Source organism: Osmerus eperlanus, chromosome 11 (assembly GCF_963692335.1).
Source record: "Osmerus eperlanus chromosome 11, fOsmEpe2.1, whole genome shotgun sequence".
Lineage (NCBI taxonomy): Eukaryota > Metazoa > Chordata > Actinopteri > Osmeriformes > Osmeridae > Osmerus > Osmerus eperlanus.
Window position 1 is genome coordinate 1,842,058 of NC_085028.1, and position 17,730 is coordinate 1,859,787.

The 17,730-nt window shown below is 46.9% G+C and overlaps 1 protein-coding gene across 1 annotated transcript in view; it reads left to right on the top strand.

The window, feature by feature from the left end:
- Positions 1-17,730, top strand: part of zbbx (zinc finger, B-box domain containing) — a 28,633-nt gene that overhangs the window by 3,241 nt on the left and 7,662 nt on the right. The window contains exons 4-14 of the mRNA XM_062473749.1: positions 431-526; positions 3,736-3,918; positions 4,227-4,461; positions 5,734-5,872; positions 7,448-7,539; positions 9,396-9,508; positions 9,666-9,730; positions 10,119-11,032; positions 12,347-12,546; positions 14,034-14,214; positions 17,253-17,405. Coding sequence (XP_062329733.1) covers positions 431-526; positions 3,736-3,918; positions 4,227-4,461; positions 5,734-5,872; positions 7,448-7,539; positions 9,396-9,508; positions 9,666-9,730; positions 10,119-11,032; positions 12,347-12,546; positions 14,034-14,214; positions 17,253-17,405 — 2,371 coding nt within the window. The remainder of the gene's footprint in view (positions 1-430; positions 527-3,735; positions 3,919-4,226; positions 4,462-5,733; positions 5,873-7,447; positions 7,540-9,395; positions 9,509-9,665; positions 9,731-10,118; positions 11,033-12,346; positions 12,547-14,033; positions 14,215-17,252; positions 17,406-17,730) is intronic.

The following is a 17,730-nucleotide window of genomic DNA, read 5'->3' on the forward strand; positions in this document are numbered from 1 at the left end:
TTCCCTCTCTCCCCTCCCCTGCTCTCATACAGCTCTCTGTCCTCATATCAGTCGGTCCATCTCTCCTGCCGACTCCTGGACTTCCCCCTCTTTTAGAAGTCAGGCATGGATAAGATAACGATCTCCCTGAAGATGCCTGTACACACACACATACACACTCACATTGCACAGCGTGCTGCTGGTGCTCCCCTCTGTCATTTTAATATTTATTCTTCCTGTCCAAGTTTGTTTGGCAAGGTTGAGGTTGGAGAAAGGGGAAAGATATCCCCGTGTATATTTTAATCTTTAACAAACACAGAAGTTCACAGCTCAGAAATGCTGGCTGGGTGATTATGCCCAAACACACATGTACGCACGCACAAACACACACACCAAAAACTGGTTTATTAAAGTATTACCATTTATTTCTTTATTTTATCCTTTCTCCTAGATGTGTGCCGAGTGTGGGGAGGACTACTGTGTGGGCTGCTTTGCCAGGTTTCACCAGAAGGGGGCGCTGAAGCTCCACAGAATGATTCCCATTCAGGTTGGACTGTCCACATGTACACACACACCTTCACCCCCTACTGCGCCTCGTCCACCCACACGCCCCTCTTTCTCTCTTTCCTCCATCTCTCCTTGTGTTCTGTCATTCCCCTGTGCTCTCTGTCTTTCTCCATGGTTTTCCACGTGTTAACATACAGTCTGCCACACAAACGTATCATATCTGCCTGTTGGAGATGCCTTTGGCCATGGAAAATCTAGGGGGTTCGGGGCCAGATTTCTTTATATCTCTCTTGCTCTTTTACAGTGTATGCACACACACGTTATCTGCAAACACTCTGTGTTTTGTTCCAGCTCTGTATTAATGCTGTTTGTTTGTTTGTTTGATTTGGAGCTTTCTCTGCCTGCTGACAAAATGGAAGATTTTTGTGAGCCAATGGCTCGCACGCAGTCCCACACACCTACCTCAGACTGCACACACACATGCATCTGGACTGAGAGAGGGAGAACACACGCACAAACACACATTCACACAGTCCCACACAGACACACAGTCCCACACATGCAGGCTCTGTGAAAAGGCAATGTGTTCAAACACTGCAGTGATCCAATAGTTAGTTTTAGACTTGGCAGCGGAGCGCTGGAAGGGTGTTGATAGAAGCACTCAGAACTGTCCACAGAGGTACTGCTGCTAACATAGCACTGGCACGTGTGTTTGTGACAGGAGCCCCCCTTTCTCCTCCATGCTTCCACCATCATCCCTGCCAGCCCATCCAGATCGGCCCACATGAGACTAGGAGGGCTAACACTAGCATCCTGCAGTTTTATGTATTGGTATCCACAGGGGCTAGTGCTCCAGCTAACATGGCAGAGCACTCACACCGTCTAGTTACCAGGCTCTGCTATCCCAGCCAACTCTTTCTCACAGTGCTGACACTGAACATTCAACACTTACTATGTTGTGTGTGCGTGTGCGTGTGTGTGTGTGTGTGTGTGTGTGTGTGAGAGAGAGAGAAATTGTTAATCTGTGTCAGGGGTTAACTTTGGCCTTAGGGTGGCAAGTTAAAGACCACAGACTTTCCTTGTAAACACTGAAAGGCTGTGCATTCTTACAGTGTGTGTGTGTAGACATTGAGCTGTATTTCTTGACTTTTACTGTTTCGTCCTAGGTCTTGATTTCCTCCACTCTTTCTTCCGATCTTACAGTCCTGCCGCTGAGCCGATACTGAGTATGCTTGTCTCTGTGTGTGTGTGTGTCTGTCTGTGCATACTATTACGCATGCACACTTTTACACAAACTTTCACACACACACACACACACACACACTCACACACATACACACACAAACACACACACATGTACACACATACATAGTACCATCCTACCTTGGTGCAGAGCAGGCTGGTTCTAGGTTCCTCCACCCTGTGTGTAGGTGGTACCATGCCGTATCAGTCAACTCACTCACACACACACACACACACACACACACACACACAAGGACACACATACACTGACGCATACATGGACACACACATGCACACTCACACACACACGCAAGGACACATACAAAGGCACACAAACACACATATACGGTAGAAGTGTGTCTGGCAGGACACAGAGATGGTGGATTATACACAGGCAGCTGATGCAGGCTGCTCTGCACTCCTAATCCTGTTTGATTTGCCTGAGAGGGAGGGGAGAGAGAGAGAGAGGGGAGAGAGAGGGGAGAGAGAGAGAGAAGACACACAGAAAATGAATATTAATTTTGTCACTGCGGAGTATGATGTGTGCACCAGTACAGCGCTAGCATGATCAGTGTTATCAGTGGACTTGACATTATATCCATGAACCACACGACCTCTCCTGGGCCTGGGTCCTCTGCTGCATCACATGTACCCCTCCTGGACTGTCGGTAAGGCTGCAGTCCACATCTAATATTTACTCTTTAAACCAGAGCCAAAATGGACGCCACACAGCGTGAGAACAACAAAAGGAGCAGGCCTTAGACGTCAGCGCAGAAGTGAGGGTGTCAAAGTTTTTAATAGAAAATACAAGGTTGTTATGTCCTCAAGAACTCAGATAAATTCGAATCACATCACAATAGCTCTGTACAGCATTAAAAACAAATATTCTCCCCATTTGTCCCTGTGTGTGTGTAGGTATTTAGATGTTTACAGTGTTTGTGTGTCTGTATTTTTAAGTACATAACCTTTACAGTGTATGCGTTCAAGACAAGGGCTGCATTATGCCTTCACATTTGCTTTGCGCTATCAACATCAATTTAACCCCCCCTCCTATTCTCCTTTTTACATTTTCTGTCTCTGCCCTATCTTTTTCCCTCCCTCCTTCAATCCCTCCTGTTCTCATTCTGTCTGTCATCCTTCCTCTCTTTCTCCTCATTCATTTCTGTAGATCTCTCCCTCCCTAACCTCTCCATAATTCTTTCTTCTGGATGTTTCGATCTCTCTCTCTCTCTCTCTCTCTCTCTCTCTCTCTCTCTCTCTCTCTCTCTCTCTCTCTCTCTCTCTTAACTCTCTCCTTCCTTCCTTCCTTCCTTCCTTCCATTTACATTTAGTCATTTAGCAGACGCTCTTATCCAGAGCGACTTACAGTAAGTACAGGGACACAACGTCATTTGACACGGCCGGGAACCGAACTGGCAACCTTCAAATTACAAGCCCGATTCCCTAACCGCTCAGCCACCTGACTCCTTCCCTCCCTCCCTCTCTCCCTCCCTCCAAGCTTGATGTCTCAAGGACAGACTACTGATAGTCAGGTTAACCTCACTGGTCACTGGTGATTAATATGGTCCATAATGGATTCCTTCCCTGAAACCCAGAACATCCAATGCTCTGCTTGGCTTCTCCATACACAATCATCCATGTTAATATCTCTGTCTATCCGTGTGTGTGTGCGCGCACACATTCTGAATTGAAATAACGTAATTATATTTTTTGGTGGAGAGAAGCGGTTTGACAATCTAGGGGTCAGTAGAATCTGTAAAAGAATAGCACTTGGATAATTAAAAGCCAAAACGTTATCGGACTAGGAGAGATAGAGCGTTGAACATTACATTGTAGGAAAACAGTTAATGATTGTGACCTTTAAGGTTGAGGCGTGTTTCAATAGTCTTCATGGAGTTTCCTCACTATTTTGTGTTGCAACTTCTTAGTTTCCTTGAACAGCTGGATTTTGAAGTGGTGGAACTTATCATCAATCCCTGTTGGGTGTTTCTCTCCTCGCCTCTGCAGACAGAGATCCACACCTCCGTCAGCACGTTGGATGTGGTTAACCGCTTTCAGAGACAGGTCCATCCCGATCCTAATCCTAACCCCAACTCCAAGATCCCAGGGCCTGGATCCCAGAATGCTGTGAGAGGAGGGGACAACAAAAGTCAGGGTCCAACCACCACGACTCAAGGCCAGCACACAAAGGTGACACGGGGCACACAGGCCACATCCATGTTGACAGTGGCAGCTCTGTGTTAGAATACAGTACCTCATATCAAAAACATCTGTGCTTGATTGGTCTCACCTGGCACAATGGAGACGATTAACTAAACCTTATTATGTCAAAGCCACTTTAAAACCAGCCTCAGGCACACAGTCAACATATTTGAAAGGATTCCCTCCTAGATTGACAGTGGTGTTGTTCTGTAGGGTGCAGTGTGACTGTATTCACAACTCTCTTTATTGATGTCACGATCTCAATACCACCATCTCTCGTGTGTCTCTATCAAAAGGTCCTGTTTTTAAATGCGGGAAGGGAGGAAGGAGAGGAGGACTATGATGGTGATGGTGATGAGGAGGAGGAGGAGGAAAGGAGCAGGTCATTCCTGCTGGGAGGGGAGTACGACGAGGAGGAGTCATCACGCTCCTTCCAGGAGGCCCTAAGAGAGTGGAGGGGAGGAAGGAGAGAGGGAGGAGAGAGGAGAGAGGGAGGTCAAGTTGTTTGGAGGCCTGTGAAGGCCCAGCCAGGTAACACACACACACTCACATACCTTCCTTTTCCTCCTCCTTCTCCCTTCCTCTCCTATTGTTCTCCTATTGCTTTGGCACAACTGATACTTACATATTGAAAAACATTGTCATTCAACATAACCTCTTTTGCTCTCCATCTCTCACTCCCTGTTTCTCAGTTCCAGTCTGGGCTATGTCACCTAGCAGTACTGATCAGTGGGTTTTGCTGTAGTGTATCTCCCTGTGGAGTACAGAGAGCATGCACACACAAACACATACATATACACACATGCACACACACATGCACACACAAACACATACATATACACACATGCACACACACATGCACACACATACTGACAGCACCGGTTAGAGGTGGGTGAGGCGAAAAATAGCTTGAAACGGATAGGAGCCAGTTTGTTTGGGTGATGGAGGGAGGTGAGAATGTTGAACATGCGCCATCTAGCATCTCCCTCTCTCTCTTTCTCTTGCTATCTCTGTCTTTCCCTCTCTCTCCCTCCTCTCTCCCTCTCTGATCTCTCTCTTTCTCTCTCCCCCTCCCTCTCTGATCTATCAAGGCCTTGTACAAAATACTTACCACTGCAGTAGGAGGATAATCCATGACTGTTGCATATTGAGATAATGAGAGCAATGTGAGGAGGGCTTCCACCGCACTAGAGCACTAACAGCGCATGTGTGTATGCCCGTGTGTGTGTATGTGCATGTCTGTGTCCACTACACCAGAGTCTGCTCTTTACACTTTTTTTTGCTGTGCAGACTGTGTGTTTGTATACTTGTAGTAGTTTCTATAGTGTGTGTGTGTCTGTCATTTTATTTTTTATTGGCGTATTCGTATTTTTTCTGCTTTACTTCTCATCCCGACTGTGTACGGCTCTCTCCCTCTATCGGCAATTTACTCCTTGCCTGGAGTCCTAATTATTTCTGTCAGACTGATGGCAGGGAAACCCAACTTAGAGCTGCCTGCCTTTGTGGGCTGACTGGGTCCACACCTTTCACCAGAACGTGTCTGCTTCTCCCTATGTCTCTCCTCCCTCTCTCCTCTCTCTCTCTCTCCATCTCGCTCTCTCCATCTTTCTCTCTCTTTTACTTTAGTACTTTTAGCATTTTAGTGTCTGGGGTTTTGTTGTTGTGTCTTTGGTTTTGTTTTGTGTTGTCTGGTTTTGATTTCTTGTTGGGCTCTATGGGTCACGTGGCTCTCTCCGTTTTACCTTAATCTCTCCACCCACACACACACACTTGTTGACTCCCTTCCACTTTCAATCTACCCAGGCTCAGTGGTGCGTGCGACCCAGGCTGAACTGGGGGGGCCAGACAAAGGGGGGCTGACTGGGGGGGCTCCTATAAGGGTGGAGTTCCAGCAGCACAGCCTCAGCTACCTGGACAGACTGCTGCTTAAGAAACACCGCAGGTACACACACACATACACACACACACACAAATACTCACACACACACACACAGACCCGCCCACAAATATACTGACACTGTGGTCAGGTTTATCACACACTCTCATCTCTCTGGCGTCACCAGACCACAAACTGAGCCGTTAGCCATCTTTAAGATCTCATTAGCACACACAGGAGGACACCAACACACACAGAGGTACAGACCTTTGATTATCTCGTTATTGTCTCTCGGTGTGGAATATGCATGTCTGGAGCCTCCAACCAGGACTTGGTGTCAATGTGTCAGGTCAACACCTCACTAGCCACCTGCTGTCTTTCTCATGCATGCACGCGCACACACACAATAGGCATCCACAAATGATCAGCACACACACATACACACGCAAACACACACGCACAAACACACAAACACACACACAGTAGACACACACATGTGCACACACACCAAAGTCCCCAGTTTGGCTTCAGAGGTTATGTAATCCCAGGGTTGCCATGGTGCTGGGGTCCTTTTGTTGGAAGTCCCAGAAGTCTTCTTTGTGAGACCATTATTAAACACCTTGATTTTAAAGTCTAGAGCTGTGTGTGTGTATGTGTGTGTGTGTGTGGCCAGGCTATGTTCCCTGCTAGAGGCCCTGTATTGAGCACAGAGGAGAAGAGATAAGAGGAGTGGAAAGTAGGGGAGGGGAGAGAAGGGGTTATTCCTCTGCTATATGCTAACCCTGGGGGGGGGTGAGATTTGAAGAGGTTGGGTAGGCTGACTGAGGTACTTTGGAGAAAGGGAGAGAGGGATGGAGAGAGAGAAAGAAGGAGAGAGAGGGAGAAATAGAGAGAAAAAGAGGGAGAAGGTGTTTAGAGAAAGAAAGTGAGCCAAGTAGGACAGACTGTGTGTAAAAAGGCAGAGCAGTCAAAGGGCTGTTGACCAAAGATAGACCACATATGCTGTGCTGGTTAGAAACCACGGGGAGTTCTGGAAAAAACATCACGCCCTACAGACAGCAACTCTCTCTCTCTGCCCATTGGTCTGGACTGGGATAATACAGGAGGCGGAGGGGGAGGGGGGGGGGGGGTGAGGGGGCAGAGTGAGATGGAGAGAAGGAAGGGTGAGGGGGCAGAGAGGGAGAGAGAGGGCAGGGGGGAGGGGGTAGCGAGAGGGAGAGAGATTAAAAAGAGATGGAGAGAGTGCATAGAGTGAGTAAAACAGATAGAGGGAGGAGAGAGAAAAAGATGGCGAGAAAGAGAGGGTTGAGGGGTGAAGTGGCTGGGAGAGAGAGAAACAGGCAGAAAAAACTGGGTTAGGGTTAGCAATCTCTCCATTTCTTTGTCTAATGTGTTTGTCTGCTCCAAGATCTCCCCATCTGTCTGCGTGTGTACGAGATGTTGAGGGGAGGAGAGGGTGTAAGGGAAGGAGAGAGACCAGCTATTCATCTGTCTAATCTAGCTGTCTCCTCTTGGTGGGGTCTGAGCAGGGCAGTGGGAAAGGGCGATCTATCTGTCCGTCCGTCTATCCATCCATCCATCTATTCATCTAATCTATCAGTCTGCTCGCCTTGGTTGAGTGTGTGTGTTTTCTTTCTCCAGAACACCAATCGAAGCCTATGAGCCGCTTTACCCTCCAGCCTTTTCCCCAACAGACACGCACAGCGAGGGGGAGATGACACACAGCCTGACAGGTAACACATCCCCCCCACACACACGCACACACACACGTGTGTGTATAGGCACTCTTGCGCACTGAGATGGACAAGATGGCAAAAGGACTGACAGTTATGTGCTCCAATGTTACATGTAGGCACACAAAAGGATACTCTCTTTCTCTCTGTCTCTCTCTCACTCACTCACTCACTCACTCACACACACACACAGTGCAGACTAAATAGGAAAATGGATGAGAGGAGTCAGAGTCTGACAGATGAGCGCGCACACACACACACGCACACGCAGAACCAGTAAAAATCCTCTTTTTCTCAGTGGGTCAGCTGTATCTGTGCCTGCCCATCCGTCCGTGGCGGTGTGACGGGTAATCACTGGCTGTGATTGTGTGGGCAGGGGGCCGTTAGGAGAGGCAGAAGCCTGACAGGGTGCAGTCTTCCTGGGCAGGATCAGGGGGAGGTAGACCTGGAGCCTGAAGTTCATCAGTCAGGGGAGTGTCTGGCTGTCCGGCTCAGCTGAGGCTTTCAGGAGATGGGTTCAAGGGGCTAACTTTGCCCCCCAAGACACACACACACACTCACTAACCCTGGAAGCATGGAGCTGTCAATACTTCCCTTCACATCAGTCAAACTCCCACTCCAACCCCTATTCTCAGCCATGGCCCCTACCTCCCCACCACCACCACATCCAGACACTTACTGTATACCACACAGACATGCACAGTCATTACTTCTGTCAGGAGAGGCCAGGCTCGGCACCCCGACATCCATTCTCCCTGTCTGCAGCAGGAGGAGCCACCAGAGCCAAGCTGGCACAGCTGGAGGAGGAGCATGTCTCATTCTAGATCATGCTTCATCTCTCATCCTTGTGATAAAAGGACTTTGTTGTGTAACCTCACTTTAACCTAGTGGAGATGTTGATTTAGGTCTCCTACTGCGCCGTTGTCTCCGTGTTTGACGCCTCTTCCACTGCACAAATGATTGTAGGCCAGAATAGCCAGAAAATATGCTGGATACCGGATATAATAGGACATATTTTTGACATATTGTATTAAACGTACTATATATTGGGACATATGTTTCTGGCATACTAAATAGTGTGGTCTTATGGATATTGGAACACACCCTATATCTTTCAGAATTGTTTGAGTTCCTGGTTCCTGTTTCCTGTTAAATCTTTTGCTGTCATCATCATGGCCCGTTCCTCGTGTCTCTTGTCTGTCTGACAGCTTGTCTCCATCTTGCCTAGAGAAGTCCTCTTCCCTCCAGATCCTGTTACTTTTTTTGTCTTGGAAATGTGTGTTCCTTTTCTACAACTCGTATGTGTTGGTGTGTGGGTGTATGTGTGTGCATCTGTGTGTGTGTGTATGCGTGTGTACAGCATGTGCATCTGTGTGTGCGCGTGCGCTTATGAATAATAAAAGTGTTTTTCTGGCCTCCTGTCGGGAGCTCTCCTTTCTCTGAAAAACTCATTTTCCCGAGCTGTCCACCTCACATGGAGATGGGATGGACGGATGGTGAGAGCGAGCGAGCGAGCGAGGAGGAAGGAAGGAAGGATTGTGTGTGTGTCTTGGTGGGGAGGGGGGGGGGTCTACAGGGGAGAAAAAACAAGGGATGAACTAAGGTTGAGTATGAAAAAGGGAGGGATGGAGGGAGGGAGGGAGATTTGTGGCATTGCAGCTGGATTGTGGTCTATAATGGGCAGGTACAGTACAGTACCTGATTTGTTTGGTAGTAGTAGAAGGAGGCATACAATACAGTATATTTTTACACAGGATCCCCAGACATGGCTGTCTTTGAAGTGCTACGAAAGTGCCACGTTCCACAGAGCTGCACACAATATACACACGTTCTATCACTGTGTGTGTGTGTCACAGCTGAGGAGGTGGAGCTGAGGCGCTACTGCGCATCGCTGTTCTCTGTGGTGTCCAGTCCGCAGCCCGAGAGAGACCCATCTGGAGCGTGTCTGAGCATTCAGGAACTGGATGAGGTGCGATTAATAGGCTTTTGTCTCTACACACGCTTCATGAATATGACACACACACAGCTGATTTGTGGCACACACATAACCACGCTGCTCTCACATACCCCATTCATACACACACACAGACATATTGTTTTTATTTCATCTTGGTGTCTCTTCACAGACTCTTGGAGGCGGTGTGGGTAAGGAGGTCTTTGTTGCTGAAGAGGAGGAAGACAAGCACACACAGTAAGACTTCATTAAAAACTCTCTAGAAAGACTTCTTCTGAAGCAACAGCAACAACTATTACACATATCTACCTACACACGCACACACACATACTTCCTATGCAGACACACAGAGACAAGCACATGCAATCTAAGCAGACACACACACACACATAATTGGGAACATCACAGGTTTAATTGTATGAACTCAACTTTGGAGAGGTGACTGATGTGACAGCTTGACGTGATTATAAGTACAAAGAACAGTGCAGAAGTGCTGTCTTTTAGAAGACTGAGATGGGGGTTTTTTAAGTAGGGAGGACAATGTTTGGAAAGTTACTGATGTCCTGTCTGTCTGTGTCTGTCTCTTTCTCTCTCCTTTGCTCTCTCTTTCTCTCTACCCTATTAGATTCACTCTCCCTCCACTGGTCTTGAAGGAAGGTACCATACATCCCCCACAACTTGAACTCAATGCAACACAGTCACCCCAAGCCATCCACTCAACACCATGGTCACCCCAAGCACCCAGCCAGCTTACAGCACGGTCAAAGCCCAAAGTGAGAGCGTCAGCAGTTCAGCTGTCACCACTACTGGGCGGCTCTCCAAGGAGACCCAAGACATCCACCAAGACTCCACCCCCTGAGATCCCCTCCGACGTCCACCAGACGAGCCTGCTCCTCACATCTCCAGGACTCCACTCCTCCGTCTCCTCACGCCAGTCCGACTCACCATCCGCCTCTCCCTCCTCCCCTTACCACCTCCCCCCGTCCTCCCCCCCGTCCGCTGTCTTCTCATCATCTCCCCCCTCCCCCGCCCTTGCCTCCTCAGAGAGGTCAACCTTCACCCTCGCCCCCCCAAGCTCCCCGGCCCCCAACCGCTCATCTCCGCTACCCAAAGGCTCCCGCTCCTCCCGGATCATACACTCCCCTCCCTCGGAGCTTCATTCCCTCCCGGATCGCGCACCTCCACCCTTCACGCCTTCCAAGCTGACCAGGCTGAATGCAAACACTCGGCTGTCACCTCCACCGTCACCTCCAGATAGTTTGTCATCATCGAGGGCCAAGTCCACTCCATTTAGGCACCTCCTTCTTTCTCCCAGCCCCTCCCTCTCTTCCTGTAGTCTTCCTGAGTGCACTCCTTCACCTCAGGATACACGGTGTATAGTGTCTCCCCCACCCTCCCCCAGTCTCAACCTTTCCTCACCCAACCAGTTGTCCTTCAGGCTACAGTCACCATCACCTTCCCTGTCAGGGTCAGATGTCAAGCAGGAGAAGGTCCCTGAGACCTCCCCAAGAATAGGGTCACCACTCATGCTGATGTCAGGTAATTGTGTGTGTATATGCATGTGGGTGTGCAATTTGAAGGCAGTTTATTAGCCTGTAATCCTTTGTTAGAGATTGTAGCAGTACTGTCTGCCTGTAACTCTGCTCTCCTGTCAAGGAGAGTTTAAAGGCGCCCATAAAAAGTGTTCTTTATTTTATAATATTGATTAGGGTTTGAAGTAAATACCTGACATAACAGCAAAGTAGACTAGTGGGTAATTACACCTTGAGGAATGGCCCCAATTCCCCAATAGAACGCTCAAATCCAGGACACTCACACAATAACACACACTCGGATAACTCACTCACAGTACTCAAGCACACACCTAAACTGTACTGTATGCACTTATGTAAACACACATACATGCACACACAGAGCTTGTTTGGAGAGTTATGTGCTGACTTGCAAAAGTGTGTGTGTGTGGAGAGTTGTGCTTTACTGTGAAGCCATTACTAATGCATTAGGCTTTGATGGGGTAGAAACTGTGAGGGTTAGTGAGGATCAGCCCATGGACAGTACACAGCTGGTCCCACAGCCCCTCACACATACACATACATAATCAGACACAGACACACACACACACATACATAAGCACATGCACACACACATACACAATCACACACATTCACATACACAACCACACGCACACACACGTACACACACACACATACGCAATCGCACACACTCATACACGCACATACACAATCACATGCACACACACACACACACACACGTGCTCACACGCACATGTACACGCACACATACACACACAAAAAAACATCCTCTCCTACTACTGCGTCAGGCTGCCTGTTGGTGTTTTCATGGCATGTGGGGTTCATAAGAGATTGATAGCTTCTCTCTCTATATCCACTTCTCTCTCACTATTCTCCCACTCTCTTAGACATGAAGGTCAAGTAATATAGTCCTAATAATCATATATATTGCAGACGTGGATCAATGGAGCCTATGTGAATCACCCTCAGATAAGACTGCTAGAATAAGGTGATGAATGCACTATGAATGCTCTCTGAAAGCATTAGAAGGCATTCCACATACTGTTTTGGTCCAGGTTTTGGAGAATGCCTCCCAAACACCCTTAACACTTAGAAAGAAGTGGAAAGCCCTGCACTATCTGTGTCTCAGCATGTCTGCAAACACTGATTGGGATTGTTGGCACAGACACAATATGTCCTTCTTAAGGATGATGAAGATAAAAGAAGACTAATTTTCAAAACACCTTACTTTGAGTCCACAAGGATACAAGTTGCAGGTTTACATCTGCTAGTGTACATGTTGTGTGTTTTCTTTCTTTAGACTCGGAGGACGAAACATCCAGCCACACCCTGGGGATGACCCCCAGTGAGGAAGACTCCTCTTACGAGGAGGAGATGAAGGTGGAGGAGTGGAGGAGCGGAGGAGCGGAGGGGAGAGGGCACACGTGCACACACACACAGACTGACCCAGTGGAACCTATACCTGACACTGGACCGGGTCTGCTCTCAGAACCGTCAATGGTGATGATGACACACACACACATGCGTACCCACACACGTACACCCACACACGGTACACAAGTTTGTTCTGAAACATGTTGCCAATTGAGAGAGACTAAAAGAGAAGATGGTTACTGTAACAAAGAGATGACAGTGGAAGGATACAGAAAGAAGAAAGATTAAGGGAGGAACAAATGATGGGTGAATAGTGGGAAAATGGGAGGGAAGAAGAGAGGCAGAGTGTGCCCATCCACGCTCCATAGAACAAACTGCACCCCCAACTTCACTAAATGTGATTCTTTTTACAGCTGACTGGATCAATTAGATAGCATTCATATCACCCTAATTACATTGCATAATTCAAACTCGCTCCACAATTAAAGACCATTGTTAGATCCACACACCAGATGATGAGAAAAAAAGAGAGGGATAGCGAGAGAGAGAGAGGGAGAGAGAGAGAGCGAGGGGGGGGCATGGAGTCATTTGAGCAGTCCCAAATGTCCTATCTGTAATTTAATGGTGTGGATCCCTGTTTCACAGGGACGGGATGAAAAAAAAGAGGACAAGAAGGCGTTTATTAAAGAGCTGATGAAAAAAATGAAGTGTTTGATCAGAGATGGTGGTTATCTCTGGCCTTTGTGCTTGAATCACACCAGGCTGCACCTCTCACTGTCACACAGTAATTACCTCCAGTAGTTACTCTCTCTCTCGCTCTCTCTCTGCTCATGCTACCTCCGTCTTTCTCTCTCACTGACTCACTCTCTCTGTCCCTCTCAGTGACACTCTCTGTCTCTATCTGTCTAAAGCCCCCCCCCCCCCCCCACACACACACACACACACACATTGCAAACCATCCAAATATGTTATTTCTGAATTTCCCTGAGAACTCAAATCAAAGCTTCGGCTGCAATACTATTGGTGGCTGCACTCATGTTTTTTGATTGCTCCTGCTTCTCTTTCATCATTTCTTCTCCCTCCTTCTCTTCTGTTTTCCTTTCTTCCTTTCCGTCCTGCATAGATCATGCTGCTGATCTTATTTCCTCCTCCTACCCACCCCTCCCTCTCTCCTTCCACCTCTCTTCTCCACTGTGTGTGTTGTGATGCTAGGACTAGCATGCTAATATCCTGAGTTAATAACAGATTGGGCTTTCTCAGTGTCTCTTGGGAGGTCTCTCCTGGAGGACCTGCTATCCCACGGTGCACCTCTCCACTCACCCGGGCTGGGGTGTAATTAAAAATCAATTCGACAGATAGAATGGAGCAAAAAAGGGACAGAAAAAGAAAAGAGCCGGCCTAATTTTTATTCATTTACCTGGTAGAAAAGGAAAGGAAAAATCTTTTCAGTGACTTACCTAGCCTAATAAAGGTTAAATAGATATTGGATTTTAATTTAATCTCTTGAATCAGCATGGTTGAAATGGAATTGACCTCAAAACTACAAAGTATAACCTACAGTAGCAGTATTCATTCTTTTCATATTCCAGTTTCTATCTCTTTTCTCTTTACAGGCCTTGCGTGTTCTGGCTCAGAGTGTGGGGTCCGGATCCGACCGGTTCTGTGGTCTGGAAGGGTTCTTGACTCTGGGTCTGGACCTTGGTTCTGCCCAACCAAGCCCAAGCCTGGTACCTACACATACTGACCAGGACACACACCACAATGCACACAGCCCGTTGGACCCACTCAACACAGGTAGACTTGAAACAGGGATGTGTGTTTTTGTATGTTTGTGACTACACTTATGGAAGTGCATTTGTGTGTGTGTGTGTGTGTGTCTATATACATGTATGTATGTATGTGCATGCCCCTTTGTGTGTCTCTTTTTTACCCTGACTCATGTTTTCCTCAGAAGAACAGCAGAAAGTGTTGTATCTCTTTTGTTGTAAGAGATTAGATTGTGAAGATTACCTCTGTGTCCAACTTTGCCTGGAGATACTTTCCAATTTCCAAAGCGTTATTCATATCACAATGGCTCCATAATGGGATTTAAAACAAATATGTAAAATCCCACAGCTTACAAGAGAGATGAAAATGAGTTTAAAGCCCAGCGGAGTCATGTTGGCACCTTGGAAATTAGAGAGGGGGACAATGCTGATCATTTAGAACTCACAGTCCAATGGGAGCTCTTTTAGAACCAGTGTGTGAGTGTGTGTGCGTGTGTGTGTGCGTGCGTGGGTTTATGTATGTGTACATTATGTTGTGTGTGGTACTGCGTTGATAGCGAGCATTCAAGCCTGAGTGTGTGGATGTTTTTGTGTGTGTGTGACACCTGCAAGTGTTGTTTTGAACAAAAGGGGCTGAAGATGACCTCTGTGTGCTTGTGAGTTTGTGCTCAAAGAAGGATAAACAGTGGAGGCCCACACACACACAATGCTGTCTATGTTTCTTAGTCACCAACCCGTTTCACCGGCCTTGCACCATTCCTTCTCCAAAGCTAAAAGAGTGTTATGAAAGCTGCCTTCATAACTCAAAGTTCACACTTTCACAATCCAGATTAACTAGGTCACATATATACCATGCTGGTGTTGGAACAACAATCCTTGTGTCGCCTCAATGCTTTCAGTGTTCCCTGTGCTCCTTTACCTGTGATTTAAATATTAGACAAGAAAAGCACCCACGTCCACTTCAAGGTCTGCAGGCTCCCGCAGGAAAAAAACAAAAACTCCAAAACAAAAACTCAATTTTGGGGCGACCCTCTCTTCTGAAAACCAGAAAAACTTTTGTAACAAGATGCTCCTGTCCTAGACTCTTTTCTTCAGACGTCGTTGGACTTGTCCTTTTCGCAGATGTACTGTATAGTTTGGAGAAATTCTGCACATTTTGTCTTGTCGAATTTCATAGTAAAGCCTGGAAACGAGAGCCAGGAATGTTGAGGGCCCCATCTCTTTTGTGGTTGTCTTTCCTGTGTGAATAGACAGAATCCTGAGGGAATACAATAAGGTGTTGAAAACTTGACAATAAGTTCGTCAATATGATGAATGGGTTGATTCCACAGTTCAGGGTTCTTGGCCATCACATTAGCTCTTTGTTGTCATTCTCTGGCAAAATGCAGATCCTATTTACGCCCTACACTGTAGGAAGAGAACATTATAACCTGTGTTGTCCTCGTTTACGGTATCGTTTTTTCTCCATTTGTTGCAGTAACAGCATTTAGCGCGCCCTTTGCTTGAGGTTTGTGAGTGTGTGTTTGGTTGTGTAGCGTGGACGTAGAAGCGGGTAGCAGCTTGTCTCAAAGGACGCAGGAGGCCGACTCCAGACATGCAGTCGTCCGACCCGCCATGGTGTCTGCCATGATGGTTAAGCTTGGCAGTTAATGAGCGAGAAAGGTTAGAGGGAGAAGATCACCTTGACAATGCGCAGAACTTGTTTAATGCAGCCCCATTCCTCCATCTGTCTCCTCTTTCCTTTTTTTCTGTCTTCCGGGGCTACGATCCAACAGGTTTTATGTGTCTCCTGCTTTGGCGAGTCTCACCACCTCTCACTCTCTCCCTCTCTTTCTCTCCTCCCTTTTTACTCTTTTCTTTTCGTGGCTGCACAGTGGTGAAGTGCTCAGTCAGTCAGAAAATGAGGTTGTTAGAGTGCTGTGCCCCAGTGGGAGAGGGAGAGAAACAAAGATAAATAAATACAAAAAGAAAAACAGGATTGAATGAATGAACGATAGTATGAAACACTTTGTGCAGACATGTATAAGTCAACACAGTGGTCCATTTTTAAATGTGCTACTACTGTAGATCCCATCCCCAAACCCTCACACTTTATTTATTTTGTACCATCTTTCCCTCGCCCTCTCTCTCTGTCTATCTCTCTCTCACTCTATTTTTCTATTGATCAATGTTGCCATGTTAGTCTGAGTTAGACAGCAGGGTTTGTAGAAACACAGAGCAGGTAACACACACACACTCACGATCACACACAGACACACACTAGGGATGTCACGAGAACCGATACTACCGATACCTTCCGGTTCTAAAATGTCAAAACACAGACGATGCCCATTTTTTTGAAGCACCGTAGGCACCATTAGCGACGATGCCAGTGTTAGCAGAATCGGTTCCGGAACTGATGGGGGCAGCATACTCTTCCAGTATTTGTTGCACTATAAGCATTAATTGCACTTTATTATGTTGTTCTATGCTATATTGCACATGTTTTTATGTATTGTTATGACATTTTGATATTTTCAAGTATTTTAGACGTGTCAGTTCTAAATATTTCCGACGGTCCACACAGCGCAAGTTATTTATCCGAAACGGTACAGTAGCTAGCTAGCTTTCGTTAGCTTCCTGGCTAAATTAGCTAGCATAATACTCGTACCAATTCTACTACTATGCTAGTGTTACTTGTTAAGGCCGAATTATACTTCTCCGACTCCGTTACGGACAGACGGACGGACAGATTGGTTGAATTAGCCTTCTCATTAGTACATTTTGAAGCCATACTAAAGCGTTCGTTGCATAGTTTTTGTCTATCGGAAAATATTCAGTTGGAATGTTCGAAATCGCATATGTGAGACCCGCATTCGAACGATCACATATGTGCGACGCTACTCCTTTACGGGTTAATAAAGAAGTTCAAGTACATGGAATCTTAGAAAACCCTTTTTTAACGTGGTATCGAAATCAGCATCGAGAATCGTGATATTTTACTGGTATTGGCACCGACTACTGAATTTTTGGTATCGTGACACCCCTAACACACACATTAAATTCCACAGTCTCTCTGTCTGTCAGGGTCAAATAGCTGGAGGCCCAGTAGCAGCTTAAGAGGCTACACTGAGGATCACCTGTTCACCATGGTCATGACCGACAGGCCCAGCCAGCCAATCCAAAGTTGCGTAGCCACACCCACCAGGAGACAAGCTGTGTCAGCACGTGGACATCGTGGTAAGATCCACTTTTCGTGTGTATGTGTGTGTGTCTTTAATATACTTTCAGAGACACACACGCGCATCACACTCGGAGCGCTCGCTTTTCCACTTTCTTTTATTTACTTGCACTCACGCACACACACACACACAGAACTCAATTTCACCTGCAATTAATGCGTCTCTATCCTGCATACGGATACACTTTTCTGGCACTTGGGATGCAGGCTTCATAAAGAGATTATACTGTATCAGTCACACACACTTGCTCCACACACACAAACACACAAGCTTGGGAGTCGGTCCAGGAGTGCGTCCTGTCCTTTTCTCATCACTACCTCTGC